Source organism: Oncorhynchus tshawytscha, linkage group LG18 (assembly GCF_018296145.1).
Source record: "Oncorhynchus tshawytscha isolate Ot180627B linkage group LG18, Otsh_v2.0, whole genome shotgun sequence".
NCBI lineage: Eukaryota > Metazoa > Chordata > Actinopteri > Salmoniformes > Salmonidae > Oncorhynchus > Oncorhynchus tshawytscha.
The window spans coordinates 4,124,634-4,141,258 of NC_056446.1; the positions used below are offsets into that span (position 1 = coordinate 4,124,634).

At 43.2% G+C, this 16,625-nt stretch overlaps 1 protein-coding gene across 1 annotated transcript; it reads left to right on the plus strand.

Annotated features, from left to right (window-relative positions):
• The first annotated feature begins 14,585 nt into the window (after window positions 1-14,585).
• On the plus strand, window positions 14,586-16,175 carry LOC121839965 (zinc finger protein 239-like). The gene has a single exon (XM_042300600.1). The coding sequence runs from the start codon at window positions 14,598-14,600 to the stop codon at window positions 15,513-15,515; it is 918 nt and encodes a 305-aa protein (XP_042156534.1). The 5' UTR covers window positions 14,586-14,597; the 3' UTR covers window positions 15,516-16,175.
• The last annotated feature ends 450 nt before the right edge of the window (window positions 16,176-16,625 follow it).

Consider the following 16,625-nt stretch of genomic DNA (forward strand, 5'->3'; position numbering starts at 1 on the left):
TTGCAGTGGTTGTCTCACCTTCAGCTGATACTGACATCGATGCAGCTGAAAATGACCAAGGTACAACAGCCTCTTTCTGTACCTCAACTGCTTGTATCGTGGCGGCGATGGTGTCTGGTGGAAGCTCCTCAGAACATTCTCTCATCAGTGACTCTACATCCAGTGGCATCCTTGACAAAGCATCTGCATCACCGTTCTCTCTGCCTGGCCTGTACTTTATTGTAAAGTGGAAATCAGCCAAGTCTGCAACCCACCTGGAAGTGGTTGCGTTCAGTTTTGCAGTAGACAGAATGTAGCAGAGCGGGTTGTTATCGCTGTATACAGTGAAGGTCGGAGCATAGTACAAATAGTCATGGAACTTATCAGTGATTGCCCATTTTAGAGCTAGAAATTCTAGCTTGCTCGAGTGGTAGTGATAGTTCTTCTCAGCTGCTGTTAAGGTTCGAGAGCCATAAGCAATGACCCTAAGCTTCCCCTCTTGCTTTTGGTAAAGAACTGCTCCCAAGCCTTGGTGTGACGCATCAGTGTGTACAACAAATGGCTGAGTGAAATCAGGGAAACCTAAAACTGGTGGGTGAAGCAAACACTCAATCAGCTGTTCAAGTGCCTGTTGATGCTGGTCAGTCCACAGGATTGGCTTGTTTGAGGGCACCACATGACTTACTTTCTTTGTTTTTGTTTTCCGTGGGTGGTCAGGTAATTTCTCTGAATCTGCTTTCAGGAGGTCATACAGGCAGCTGGCACTCCTAGAAAAGTCCTTGATGTACTGTCTGTAGTAAGTGAGTAAACCAAGCATTTTTCTGAGCTGGCCCACAGTCTCTGGTCTGATTTCTTTCAATGCTCTTACTGCTTCAAAATCGGCTGGGTCAACTCGGCTGCCCTCTGCAGACACTATTCTGCCCAAATAACGGACCTGGGGTTTAAAGAGATCACACTTACTTGGTTTGAGTTTAATGCCATACTCTCTGAGACGCTGCAAAACTTTTCGCACATCATTCACATGGCTGTTGAATGTTTTACTGAAAACTAGCGTGTCGTCCAGATAAAAATGCAGATGTTATCTGAAAACTAGCGTGTCGTCCAGATAAGGAATGCAGATGTTATCCCGGAGCCCTTCCAAACACTCCTCCATACACCGCTGAAAAGCTGCAGGAGTGTTCATGAGGCCGAATGGCATACGTATCCACTCATAGAGTCCCCACGGGGTCACAAATGCTGTCAGTGGTCTGCTTTCTTCAGAGATGAACCCCTGGTGATACGCTTTCCCCTGATCTAAGAGGGAGAACCAGGAATTACCACCTAAACTGTCCATGATGTCTTGGACCCGAGGGATGGGCTGGCGGTCGGGATGTGTCTTTCTGTTCAGATCTCTGTAATCTATACACAACCGGAGGGTCCCGTCCTTCTTACGAACGCACACGACAGGTGAAGAATATGAAGAGTTTGACTTCCTAACCCAGCCCTGGACTATGAGGTCATAAATGTAACCCTTCATCTCCTGATACAGTGGCCTGGGCACTGACATGTATGTGCGCTTTACTGGTTCAGAGTCCTTTAGAGAAATAGTCATTTTCAATCGTTCAATGCAGCCAATGTCATTGTCTGATCTGGAGAAGGAGTGACACTCTTCTCTAAGCATTTGCCTAACAACCTCTCTCTGTTCTTCGGTTAGGTGAGTTAAATCTACTGGTGGATCCCACTGTTCAGTAGCAGTACATGGGGTTCGAACGCTGGTGTGATTCACTGTGGCTGGGGTGACAGTTTTTTCAAAGACTTGGGCAGGTAACACAGTCATAATGGTTTGTACTGTACCGATTATTGTGCGTCCTAGCAGGGCAATGTCGTGGTCAGTGGGGTTAGAGACATCAAGCAGGATAACTGGAAAAACACCTTTCCTGACTCTGACTAGTGTGTCAAAGAACTCAAGGTCGTCTGGCCACTGCGGGTTCAGGTCTGGCTGGAAAAGCATTGTCATGTCATCTTTGAAAGGCTGGGAAGCTACACGGCACTCAATCTGAATGCTACTGTGTTTTGGTACAGCAACCTTCTCTTTCTTGGTTTTCACTGCGTATTCATCTGTCTGTTCTGCGCTAACAGCCTGTATAAAAGCTCTCACCTTGTTTCTTTTGAGGCTTGGGAAAGCTGTTTTTACTGTACTGTATCGTTTAGTCTTTTCGGTCATTGTCAGGATGTGCTCGATAACATTGAAACCTATGATGGGATGTGATAGGTGACAGCCTTTCATTACCAGCACCGGGATGATCAGTTCCTTTGTTTGGTCAGTTTCAGAGGCTAGCCGAAAAGTTGTTTCAATCCATCCCAGGTACGGCATTTCAGTCCCATTTGCTGCAGTCAACCTTAGATCATCAGGTGAGTCCAGGATTTCTGAAACATCTCTCAGCCTTGCGTTTGGGAGAGATTCCTCTTTCCATCGTTCATCAATGACCGATACCTGAGAGCCTGTGTCCCATAGAGCTTGGAGGTGGTGGCGATTCAGGTGACACTCAATAAGGCACTGTCTGCCGACTAGCGAGGTGACCTTACGGGGTGGCAACCTTGAGCTAGGGATGGTAAGGAGTGGGCATTTTCCTCTGTGCGGGAAAACCTTTCACTATTAGAGTCAATTTTCAGGTGAGTGCATTTTTCCTTATGTTTAGTCCAATGTTGGTTTTGACATACTTTGGAACAGTACAGTGTCTCTTTACATGATGAACATTGTTTCAGGTTCTCAAATGAATCTTCTCTGGCACAATTTGCACATTTCTGGGACTTTTTGGTAGCTACGGTTAACACTCGTCCCTCAGCGGTAACCCGTTTCCGTTTAAAGGGGCCTCCCTTGATGGTCTGGCTCCCCGGATTTTACATCCAGCTTGAAAATGTTCTCCACTCCCACATCGGAAGCAGTGTGTGCAGCGTGCATCTGTTCTGGCCTGCTGGCAGACAAAACACCTCCTTGGAGCTTGAGCAGAGCGGTTGGTATACCAGTTAGGTGCATATTGATGCTGTGCAGGGTCAGGTGCTTGGGACCGACTGTAGCTGCTGTAATACTGCTGCTGGGAAACAGGTGGCTGGGGGTCCCTATCTGGCCTCCTAACTGGGGGTGGGGCATAGGCACAAGGCGGTGACTGAAACATAGGCTGCTGTAATATCTCCTTAATCTGAGCAATCTCTGCACTGAGACCTTTTAGAGAAGCTACACCTGTCTTAAGTTCAGCTAACTCTGTTAACAGTCCTGCGGGTATCTTAGCTTTGGCTTCCTTCACAGGACACTTTGCAGATGGCGTATCTTCTAACTGGACTACACTTACAGTTGTAGCAGGCTGTGGGGCATTAAACCGCTTTTTGTTTCGTCTTTCTATCTCATTAGCACAAGCAATGTTAAGCTTCTCTAGCAAAACCTCATCTGATGTTTTGCTCTCTAGCAGGAGAGGCTGCATGTCTATCCTGATACTGTCACTCTGGAGACCCGTAAGGACTGTGTGAAAACACATGCTCTGGACTAGAGCAGGGTCATACTTAAGCCCTGATTCTGACTCCTGGGATGCAAACAGTACTTTTTGCCTCAAATCTAAAACGCGCATCAGGAAGCTTTGAGGGGTCTCCTTGCTATGCTGTGCTTCTGAAGCTAGCTGTTTGTAAAGCTCTGTTGCACTCTTCTCTTGGAAGTGGGAACGCAGGATACATCTAAGTGTGGGAAGAGTTAGCTGGGGTTTACCTTCCAAGTAGCTGCGTAGCTGTGAGCCTGGAGAAATAGCCCTGACTACTGCGTCTACTATTTCTACCTCAGGATAGCCTCTGTTAAGTCCATTTTCAATCTGATGGGCAAGGCTTGAAAAAATCTGTTTTTCTTTCTGGCCTGGTTCACCTATCTGACCAGAAATTTTAAACTCTTTGCGCCAGTATGAGCTGGGCTGTGCATTGGGTGAGAGCGGCACGCTCCCCTGAAGATTGGCATGTTGTTGGGGCTGACGCAGAGAATCACTGGCTTTGGCTGCAATAATCTGCTCAGTTCCCACCCCTTGTTGTGGAGTTACAGTTCTCAATTCCTCTATTCTGTGATGTGTTCCGGCTGGTTCAATATCATGGTCAATTTGCCCTGTTTTGTTATCTATGCCACTGATCATCTCTGTCATTTCGTCTCTAAGTAGCAACAATTCCGACATGCCGCCATCTTCTAACTCTGCGACTTCCTCTCTTTCAAGGAACATCATAATGCGAGTCATTAATTATGCGGGATTTGTCTTTAACATCTCTTCTCTGTTCGCCTGATGTTTCAAGGAAATCACATATCTCTAGTAATTTGTCTTTAGTCAGGGTGTGCAATTCTCCTACTACCTCTTCCTGTAGTTCTTCCAAGGCGCTTGTCATGTTGACAGAACAGGAGGAACTTTTACTGTGCAGGAGTTGACTCTGAAATATATGGTCCTTACTGTCTCTGATGGTCGATCAATGGCCTCAGTTGACACGTACTTAACCACTAACTTCCAACTTCCCTCGAACAGCAACACTTTCCTCACTGCAGCCTGCCTGAGTTGTTATGTGGAGATTTAGCTGGCTCGGAATTCAGCGACCAGGGTGTGGAAACTGGACATCTGAGCAGCTATCTCAGCGGAGCCTCCAAAAATGTTACACCCCTGAAAACAGGGGAGAAATAATCACGAGAGTGATACGGTGTTGTATTCTCAAAACGTTTAGTTCAATCATTTCACAAAAGTAACACATTACAAAACAACAGAAAATCCATTATACAAATAACACAGCAAAATATCTTATTAACAACGTACATGTTCATTCACAATCGACATAAAATGGCAGCTACTCTCAGTACGATGCTATTCTTCACTTCAACCGAGCAGGGCTAATATTACTCTCTTCAAACTTAACTCTAACTTCCTCAAGACGTTACTAAGACAGACCTTAAACACTCTTGACATGTTAGTGAGTTATAACATTTAAATTACTATTTTTATCATCAATAAAGTACCTGAAAACAGGGGAGAAATAATCACGAGAGTGATACGGTGTTGTATTCTCAAAACGTTTAGTTCAATGAGAAAAGACCGCGATTTTCCCCAGGAATATGGGTGGAGACCAGAGCAGAGATCTCCGGCTCATAGATTAAGAGCATTTCGTAGATGACAGATGAACACTTTTAGGCACCACAAAATAAAGTAATCAATATAACGTTTACACATTACTCTCACAATTCGTACCCTTTGACAGATTTTAACTTTAACACAATTATATGAATGTTATCAATCTCTATCAACTAATACTGAATGCATCTTCTTAACCTTAGATGTTTTAAGATCCTCACATACTATGAACTTACTAATACTTTTTAATGTATAACAGGCTATGAATATTTCCTTTACCCTGTTACACCCCCCAATAGTGCCATGCGAGAGTTGGGTTGGCTACACCAAAGATTATGGATATACTGACAAGAAGTCTCTCCGCCCTGACAAGGGGAGTCGTTGTTAATAAAGCGGCACTGCGGGTTGTCTAGCTTCCGCCTATCCTTTCTTTGGATTGGTGGATACTTCTTATTATTGTAATAATTTTTTACATTTTTTTTATGAGGGTTGTTGACGTCAACCGCCTGTATTCAATGGGGAGTAGAGGTCGGCCAATTATGATTTTTCAATGCCGATACCAATTAATCAGCCGATTTAAAAAAAAATGTATTTGTAATAATGACAATTACAACAATACTGTAGCGACCCGCACAGACAGCTGTGTGTTATGTGTTAGGCTAGTAGGTGGTTGTGTTGTACTTACCACCAGTACCCAGTGTTCGCGGGGTCCGACATGCCAATCAACCTGCTATCTGCCAATCACGGGAATGCCTGGAATGTTCTGATGGCGTGGAGGGGGGTTGGGCAGGGGGATGGAGCATTGGAAGTTAAGACCAGGTTTAGCCTTTGTTCTCTCTCTTACGTCTGGGCTTCACAAGAGAAGGTCACGATTAGCTTGTAGGTTATCTTTCATTTATTTGGCGTAGGCTACGGCCAAACAGTAGCCTGTGTAAAGTTGGTTTAATAAACCGGCAATTCGTAAACTCAATCCTCTGTCTGGACAATTGTTCCTTTATGATCTAGTCAGGTCATTACAATACTGAATGAACACTTATTTTAACTTAATATAATACTTAAAATCAATTTAGCCTCAAATAAAATTTGGTTTAAATAATGCAAAAACAAAGTGTTGGAGAAGAAATTAAAAGTGCAATATGTGCCATGTAAGAAAGCTAACATTTAAGTTCCTTGCTCAGAACATGAGAACATATGAAATCTGGTGGTTCCTTTTAACATGAGTCTTCAATATTCCCAGGTAAGAAGTTTTAGGTTGTAGTTATTATAGGAATTATAGGACTATTTCTCTCTATACGATTTGTATTTCATATACCTTTGACTATTGGATGTTCTTATAGGCACTTTAGTATTGCCAGTGTAACAGTATAGCTTCCGTCCCTCTCCTCGCTCCTACCTGGGCTCGAACCAGGAACACATCGACAACAGCCACCCTCGAAGCAGCGTTACCCATGCAGAGCAAGGGGAACAACTACTCCAAGTCTCAGAGCGAGTGACGTTTGAAACGCTATTAGCGCGCACCCCGCTAACTAGCTAGCCATTTCACATCGGTTACACCAGCCTAATCTCGGGAGTTGATAGGCTTGAAGTCATACAGCGCAATGCTTGGAGCATTGCATAGAGCTGCTGGCAAAATGCACGAAAGTGCTGTTTGAATGAATGCTTACGAGCCTGCTGCTGCCTACCATCGCTCAGTCAGACTGCTCTATCAAATCATAGACTTAATTATAACATAATAATACACAGAAATGCGAGCCTTAGGTCATTAAAATGGTCGAATCCAGAAACTATCATCTCGAAAACAAGATGTTTATTCTTTCAGTGAAATACGGAACCGTTCTGTATTTTATCGAACGGGTGGCATCCCTAAGTCTAAATATTCCTGTTACATTGCACAACCTTCAATGTTATGTCATAATTATGTAAAATTCTGGCAAATTAGTTCGCAACGAGCCAGGCGGCCCAAACTGCTACATATACCCTGACTCTGCGTGCAATGAACGCAAGAGATGTGACACAATTACACCTGAATAATATTGCCTGCTAACCTGGATTTCTTTTAGCTAAATATGCAAGTTTAAACATATTGATTTTAAGAACGGCATTGATGTTTATGGTTAGGTACAGTCGTGCAACGATTGTGCTTTTTTCGCAAATGCGCTTTTGTTAAATCATCCCCCGTTTGGCAAAGTTGGCTGTCTTTGTTAGGAAGAAATAGTCTTCACACAGTTCGCAACGAGCCAGGCGGCCCAAACTGCTGCATATACTCTGACTCTGCAAGAGAAGTGACACAATTTCCCTAGTTTAAAGAAATTCATGTTAGCAGGCAATATTAACTAAATATGCAGGTTTAAAAAATATATACAGTGGGGCAAAAAAGTATTTAGTCATATCTTTTATACTGATAACAAGTTCAAACAGGTGCCATTAATACAGGTAACGAGTGGAGGACAGAGGAGCCTCTTAAAGAAGAAGTTACAGGTCTGTGAGAGCCAGAAATCTTGCTTGTTTGTAGGTGACCAAATACTTATTTTCCACCATAATTTGCAAATAAATTCATTAAAAATCCTACAATGTGATTTTCTGGATTTTTTTTCTAATTTTGTCTGTCATAGTTGAAGTGTACCTATGATGAACATTACAGGCCTCTCTCATCTTTTTAAATGGGAGAACTTGCACAATTGGTGGCTGACTAAATACTCTTTTGCCCCACTGTACTTGTGTATTGATTTTAAGAAAGGTATTGATGTTTATGGTTCGGTACACGTTGGAGCAAAGACAGTCCTTTTTCGCAAATGCTCACTGCATCGATTATATGCAACGCAGGACACGCTAGATAAACTAGTAATATCATCAACCATGTGTAGTTAACTAGTGATTATGATTGATTGATTGATTGTTTTTTATAAGATAAGTTTAATGCTAGCTAGCAACTTACCTTGGCTTCTTACTGCACTCGCATAACAGGCAGGCTCATTGTGGAGTGCAATGTAAGGCAGGTGGTTAGTGCATTGGACTAGTTAACCGTAAGGTTGCAAGATTGAATCCCCGAGCTGACAAGGTAAAAATCTGTCATTCTGCCCCCTGAACAAGGCAGTTAACCCACCGTTCCTAGGCCATCGTTGAAAGTAAGAATGTGTTCTTAACTGACTTGTCTAGTTAAATAAAGGTGTGAAATATATATATTTTTTTTAAATGGCCAAATCGGTGACCAAAAATAATGTTTTCCAATTGTTATGAAAACTTGAAATCGGCCCTAATTAATCGGCCATTCCGGTCGACCTCTAATGGAGAGAGATGCTAAGCTACTAGCCTCATGACATGAATATGCATAGCGATCTGGAGACAACTCCTATAGTGTTTTGTTTTTACACACCATTCTAAACAGTACCCTGGTAGAGGTTCATATCTGACAGAGATGAACACACCGTTCTATACAGTCCACCTGATAGAGGTTCATATCTGACAGAGATGAACACACCATTCTATACAGTCCACCTGGTAGAGGTTCATATCTGACAGAGATGAACACACCGTTCTATACAGTCCACCTGGTAGAGGTTCATATCTGACAGAGATGAACACACCGTTCTATACAGTCCACCAGGTAGAGGTTCATATCTGACAGACATGAACACACCGTTCTATACAGTCCACCTGGTAGAGGTTCATATCTGACAGACATGAACACACCATTCTATACAGTCCACCAGGTAGAGGTTCATATCTGACAGACATGAACACACCGTTCTATACAGTCCACCTGGTAGAGGTTCATATCTGACAGAGATGAACACACCGTTCTATACAGTCCACCTGATAGAGGTTCATATCTGACAGACATGAACACACCATTCTATACAGTCCACCAGGTAGAGGTTCATATCTGACAGAGATGAACACACCATTCTATACAGTCCACCTGATAGAGGTTCATATCTGACAGAGATGAACACACCATTCTATACAGTCCACCTGATAGAGGTTCATATCTGACAGAGATGAACACACCATTCTATACAGTCCACCTGATAGAGGTTCATATCTGACAGAGATGAACATACCATTCTATACAGTCCACCAGGTAGAGGTTCATATCTGACAGACATGAACACACCGTTCTATACAGTCCACCTGGTAGAGGTTCATATCTGACAGAGATGAACACACCATTCTATACAGTCCACCTGATAGAGGTTCATATCTGACAGATGAAAATCTCTGTTAGAAACTTAGAAAGAGGGGGAGTCTAAAGCTGCACCAACTAGGATTGTGATTGTGCCTTTGGCTTCTGGACAACGAAATAAAGTTGATATGAAAACCAATAGAACAGGAGAGAAATGACATAGTGGTGGATCTAATAGAACAGGAGAGAAATGGCATAGTGGTGGGTCCAATAGAACAGGAGAGAAATTACATAGTGGTGGGTCCAATAGAACAGTAGAGAAATTACATAGTGGTGGGTCCAATAGAACAGGAGTGAAATTACATAGTGGTGGGTCCAATAGAACAGGAGAGAAATTACATAGTGGTGGGTCCAATAGAACAGGAGAGAAATTACATAGTGGTGGGTCCAATAGAACAGGAGAGAAATGACATAGTGGTGGGTCCAATAGAACAGGAGAGAAATTACATAGTGGTGGTTCCAATAGAACAGGAGAGAAATTACATAGTGGTGGGTCCAATACGGAAGTAAATTAAATTTAATTTGCCCAAATGAGGTATCTGGGATAATTAGCTTCTTTAAAAAAAAGGCTGTGTATGGTTTCAAATCAACAGCTTGTAGGCTTATACCTATTTGGGCAGTGTGTGTGGCATTAGGCCTGGCTGATTATTGAGTTGCGGCTGTCAGTGAAAATGATCTCAAATATGTGTGAAGATAATGTCTCTTGAATATGATTTAAAATGTTGAGTCAAGAAGAAGGGGAGGGTTGTCTGGTGAAGATATAGGTGAGTCTCTCTTCAGAATGTCCTCTGCTGGCTTCCACCAATTCTTGCTCCTTCATTGTTTCATTGTGTGAATTGATTGCCTTTAGATTGAGTTTATTATATCAATTCCCCATTACAAATGTCACCAGTAGTAAATGTACCGTTACTTCCTGTCATTTGGTTACATTCATTTCTGTTAATGCATGTATTAATTACAGTCATTTACCGTTGTCATTCTCGGAGTGGAAACGTTATCTGTTCAAAACCTGCTACACTTGTGAGAAACCAGTTTTGGTTTATTTCAGAGCCATCATTTACAACATTTGTCCATTTTTTCATTGTCTTTGTTTGGAGTGCTTCATGTGAGCAATGATCATGTCTGGTTTCTCTGTCGTGATAATGTGGGAGAGCCCACCTGAGCATAGAACTACTTGGCCTGCTGCGTGAAAATGTAGGAAAGTGTTTTTTTAACATCCATTGTGACGTTCCCTGGCAAGAAAGCTGGCAAACGCCACAGGATTTACAGTGAGCCACAACATCCTGTTTCAGACGTCTCGTTGACCCCCAGATGACCTGCCATAATACCATCGTGAGTCACAACATCCTGTTGCAGACGTCTTGTTGACCCCAAGATGGCCTGCCATACTACCATCGTGAGCCACAACATCCTGTTTCAGACGTCTTGTTGACCCCCAGATGACCTGCCATACTACCATCGTGAGCCAACCTCAGTATCTCTTGTCGAAGCGCAACTGGAACAACAATTTGAGATAAACTGGGCCAATCATCTTGCCCAGAAGTGGCGAGAGAACACCGTTTCCTCGTTAGGACGCCATTTCCTCGTTAGGACGCCATTTCCTCGTTAGAACTCCATTTCCTCGTTAGAACGCCATTTTCTCGTTAGGACGCCATTTCCTCGTTAGGACGCCATTTCCTCGTTAGAACGCCATTTCCTCGTTAGAACACCATTTCCTCGTTAGAACACCATTTCCTCGTTAGGACGCCATTTCCTCGTTAGAACACCATTTCCTCGTTAGAACACCATTTCCTCGTTAGAACAACATCTCTTTCAAAATTACCAGCAAAAACTTAATTAAACTCCTCCTCTGGATGTATCTCAGCAAAAAGAGGCTAGAGGGAAACATCTTTACTCTGTTCAGCAATCTGCTGCTTCCTAGTAACATCTTTACTCTGTTCATCAATTAGCTGCTTCCTAGAAACATTTTTACTCTGTTCATCAATCGGCTGCTTCCTAGACATCCAAGTGTCAACTGTAGGGATCCTCTCTTCATTCAGAGGTTCTACAAACTCTCACCTTTGGGTTTTCAAAGGAGAGGTCAACTCAGGAGGTTTCCCAAAATCAGGATCACCCATAAATGTCTTAGACAGATCATGGTGGGGTTGCTGACATCCTCAACACTAGACTTGCCCCTGGCAACTTTCTTAGACATAGCACGTGTAACGGCACATGCTGGGAACACTGTAGAGTACTTTTCTGATAACTCATCAGGTTCCTCAATTCTGGGTTCCTTACAAATGACATGATTTGCCACAACCTTCCCTCCAGCCAAATAATTTCCCAATATGAATGAGACCCCCTTCACTGGTAGGCTAGGCCTCACTCCAACGACAACGGAATGAGACATAAGATCAGATTTGAGTTCCACATTATAAAAATAAACTTCCATGCAACCCATCTCCACGCCTTGTACTAACACACTGTAACCAGTTGCTGAAGTGTCAAAGGCAAAACGCCCTCCAACATGAAGGGCTTCCCCAGTATAGTACTGTAGAAACACCCTCCAACATGAAGGGCTTCCCCAGTATAGTACTGTAGAAACACCCTCCAACATGAAGGGCTTCCCCAGTATAGTACTGTAGAAACACCCTTCAACATGAAGGGCTTCCCCAGTATAGTACTGTAGAAACACCCTTCAACATGAAGGGCTTCCCCAGTATAGTACTGTAGAAACACCCTCCAACATGAAGGGCTTCCCCAGTATAGTACTGTAGAAACACCCTTCAACATGAAGGGCTTCCCCAGTATAGTACTGTAGAAACACCCTTCAACATGAAGGGCTTCCCCAGTATAGTACTGTAGAAACACCCTCCAACATGAAGGGCTTCCCCAGTATAGTACTGTAGAAACACCCTCCAACATGAAGGGCTTCCCCAGTATAGTACTGTAGAAACACCCTTCAACATGAAGGGCTTCCCCAGTATAGTACTGTAGAAACACCCTCCAACATGAAGGGCTTCCCCAGTATAGTACTGTAGAAACACCCTCCAACATGAAGGGCTTCCCCAGTATTGTACTGTAGAAACACCCTCCAACATGAAGGGCTTCCCCAATTAACTTCTGGGCCACATCCTGATTGATGGCAGCCCATTCTTGCATAATCAATGCTTGGAGTTTGTCCGAATTTGTGTGTTTTTGTTTGTCCACCTGCCTCTTGAGGATTGACCACAAGTTCTCAATGGAATTAAGGTCTGGGGAGTTTCCTGGCCATGGACCCAAAATATCGAATTTTTTGTTCCCCGAGCAACTTGGTTATCACTTTTGCCTTATGCCAAAGTGCTCCATCATGCTGGAAAAGGCATTGTCCGTCACCAAACTGTTCCTGGATGGTTGGGAGAAGTTGCTCTTGGAGGATGTGTTGGTACCATTCTTTATTCATGGCTGTGTTCTTAGGCAAAATTGTGAGTGAGCCCACTCCCTTGGATGAGAAGCAACCCCACACATGAATGGTCGTGGAGAGAAGTGGCTTCTTTGCTGCCCTTCTTGACACCGGGCCATCCTCCAAAAGTCTTTGCCTCACTGTGCGTGCAGATGCACTCACACCTGCCTGTTGCCATTCCTGAGCAAGCTCTGTACTGGTGGTGCCCCGATCCCGCAGCTGAATCAACTTTAGGAGACGGTCCTGGCGCTTGCTGGTCTTTCTTGGGCGCCCAGAAGCCTTCTTTACAACAATTGAACCTCTCTCCTTGAAGTTCTTGATGATCCGATAAATGGTTGATTTAGGTGCAATCTTACCGGCAGCAATATCCTTGCATGTGAAGCCCTTTTTGTGCGAAGCAATGACGACGGCACGTGTTTGCCGGTAACCATGGATGACAGAGGAAGAACAAAGATTCCAAGCACCACCCTCCTTTTGAAGCTTCCAGTCTGTTATTCAAACTCAATCAGCATGACAGAGTGATCTCCAGCCTTGTCCTCGTCAACACTCACACCTGTGTTAACGAGAGAATCACTGACATGATGTCAGCTGGTTCTTTTGTGGCAGGGTTGAAATGCAGTGGAAATGTTTTTTGGGGGGATTCAGTTAATTTGCATGGCGAAGAGGGACTTTTCAATTAATTGCAATTCATTTGATCACTCTTCATAACATTCTGTAGTATATGCAATTTGCCATCATACAAACTGAGGCAGCAGACTTTGTGAAAATTAAAAGTTGTGTCATTCTCAAATCTTTTGGCCATGACTGTACACACAATACCTCCATAATAAAAAAGCTAAAATAGGTTTGTAGAAAACATGTCACATTTATTAAAAAGAAAAAACAGATACCTTATTTCAGACCGTTTGCTATGAGACTTGAAGTTGAGCTCAGGTGCATACTGTTTCCATTGATCATCGTTGAGATGTGTCTACAACTTGATTGGAGTCCACCTGTGGTAAATTCAGTTGATTGGACATGATTTGGAAAGCCACACACCTGTCTGGCTACCACAGCATTCTGAAGTGATATGCCATCCCATCTGGTTTGCGCTTAGTGGGACTATAATTTGTTTTTCAACAGGACAATGACCCCACACACCTCCAGGCTGTGTAAGGGCTATTTGACCAAAAAGGAGAGTGATGGAGTGCTGCATCAGATGACCTGGCCTCCACAATCACCCGACCTCAACCCAATTGAGATGGTTTGGATGAGTTGGACGACAGAGTGAAGGAAAAGCAGACAACAAGTGCTCAGCATATGTGGGAACTCCTTCAAGACTGTTTGAAAAGTATTCCAGGTGAAGCTGGTTGAGACACTGCCAAGAGTGTGCAAAGCTGTCATCAAGGCAAAGGGTGGCTACTTTGAAGAATCTAAAATATATTTAGATTTGTTTACTACTTTTTTGGTTACTACATGATTCCATATGTGTTATTTCATAGTTGTCATGTCTTCGCTATTATTCTACAATGTAGAAAATAGTAAAACATAAAGACAAACCCATGAATGAGTACGTGTGTCCAAACCTTTAACTGGTACTGTATATCTCATGAATGTTTTTATATTCAGTTTCAAATAGTCGCTTTTTTACTACTTCTTCCATAGTCAAACATGTAAGGAAAGCTTATTTTTTTAAATCAAAAGGGATGCTGTCAAAAATGTATTGAATTCAAATGGATTTACCCAGTCTACAAAGCACTACAGCCACTCTGTGATGACCAGTTCTGCTCTTTTATTGATGGATCTAGTCTAGATTAAACCTCATAGGAAGACAGTTTTATCATTTGGAGGTTTCATTTAGGTCTCTGTATAACTAGATACTGTTTGTCTTTGACAGGAGAAAGAGCAGACTCTCACTATGACAGCAGGAAGAGTCCTTCAGGGGAACCAGACCCGGGAACCAGACCCAGAAACTCCCAAACCAGAGAGACAACACCACTGCTCCCACTGTGAAAAGAGTTTTCGCTGGTTAGGGAACCTAAAACGCCATGAGAGGACACACACAGGAGAAAAGCCATACCACTGCATCCAATGTGAACAGTTTTCCGGATCAGGGGACGTAAAAGCTCATGAGAGGACACACACAGAAGAAAAGCCTTTTCAATGTTCCCAGTGTGGAAAGAGTTTTACCCTGTTAGCTAATCTGAAAAGGCATGAGAGAATACACACAGGAGAAAATCCTCATCACTGTTCCCACTGTGGAATGAGTTTTATTCAGTCAAGGAGCCTGAAGGCACATGAGTGGACACACACAGAAGAAAAGCCTTTCCAGGCTTCCCAGTGTAGAAAGAGTTTTACCCTGTTAGCTAACCTGAAAAGTCATGAGAGAATACACACAGGAGAAAAGCCTTACCACTGCTTCCAGTGTGAAAAGAGATTTTCCCGATCAGTGGACCTAAAAGCTCATGAGTGGACACACACAGGAGAAGAACCTTTCCATTGTTTCCAGTGTAGAAAGCGTTTTACCGTGTTAGCTAACCTGAAAAGGCATGAGAGAATACACACAGGAGAAAAGCCTCATCACTGTTCCCACTGTGGAATGAGTTTTATTCAGTCAAGGAGCCTGAAGGAGCATGAGTGGACACACACAGGAGAAAAGCCTTTCCAATGTTCCCAGTGTGGAAAGAGTTTTATTGTGTTAGGTAACCTAAAAAGACATGAGAGAATACACACAGGTGAAAAGCCTTTCCAATGTTCCCAGTGTGGAATGAGTTTTATTGGTTGGGTTAAATGCGGAAAATACCCTTCAGTTGAATGCATTCAGTTGTACAACTGACTAAGTATCTCCCTTTCCCATTCCCTATTATAGAGCTCTGCTCAGCCTATAAACATGAAAGCAAGGTTAGATTTTATGTTGTACATTGTAATTATAATGGCAGCCACCAAGTTATGAAAATTATGGTATGTTCTGAAAACTGACTTCAGGTTTTTGAGGAATCTAGCCTCGCAGGAAGACAGTTTTATTTTATGGAGGTTTAATTCAGTTCTCTTTTTAGTATTTAACTAAATACCCTGTCTTTGGTAGGACAGGGACCAGACTTATCACTGTTCCCACTGTGGAATGAGTTCTATTCAGTTAGGGAGCCGGAACGAGCATGATTGGACACACACAGGAGAAAAGCCTTACCACTGCTCCCAGCGTTAAAAACTGATTTAAACGAGTAGGGGACCTTAAAGCTTATGAGAGATGACACACAGGAGAAAAGCCTTTCCAATGCTCCCAGTGTGGAAAGAGTTTTATCTGGTTTTAAGGAGCCTGAAGGAGCATGAGAGAATACACACTGAAAAAGCCCTGTCACTGCTCTTTCTCTGTGTGGAAGGGCATTTTCCCAGTCAGAGAACCTGAAATCACATGAGAGAATAGAAAGGCTATATTCTGACTTATATTTTTGATTGAGAATTTGTGTTTTTGTTTTGTGCCACATTAAATCATATTGTTTATGATTATACCTGTCTATATAAGGTCCCACAGTTGGCAATGCACGTCAGAGCAAACAGCAAGCAATGAGGTTGAAGAAATTGTCCATAGAGCTCAGAGACAGGATTGTGTCGAGGCACAGTTCTGGGGAAGGGTTACCAAAAAATGTCTGCAGAATTTAAGTTCCCCAAGAACACAGTGGCCGCCATCATTCTTAAATGGAAGTTTGGAACCACCAAGACTCTTCCTAGAGCTGGCCGCCCGGCCAAACTGAGCAATCGGAGGAGAAGGACCTTGGTCAGGGAGGTGACCAAGAACCCGATGTTCACTCTGACAGAGTTCCAGAGTTCCTCTGTGGAGATGGGAGAACCTTCCAGAAGGACAATCATCTCTACAGCACTCCACCAATCAGGCCTTTATGGTAGAATGGCTAGATGGAAGCCACCCCTCAGTAAAAGGCACATGACA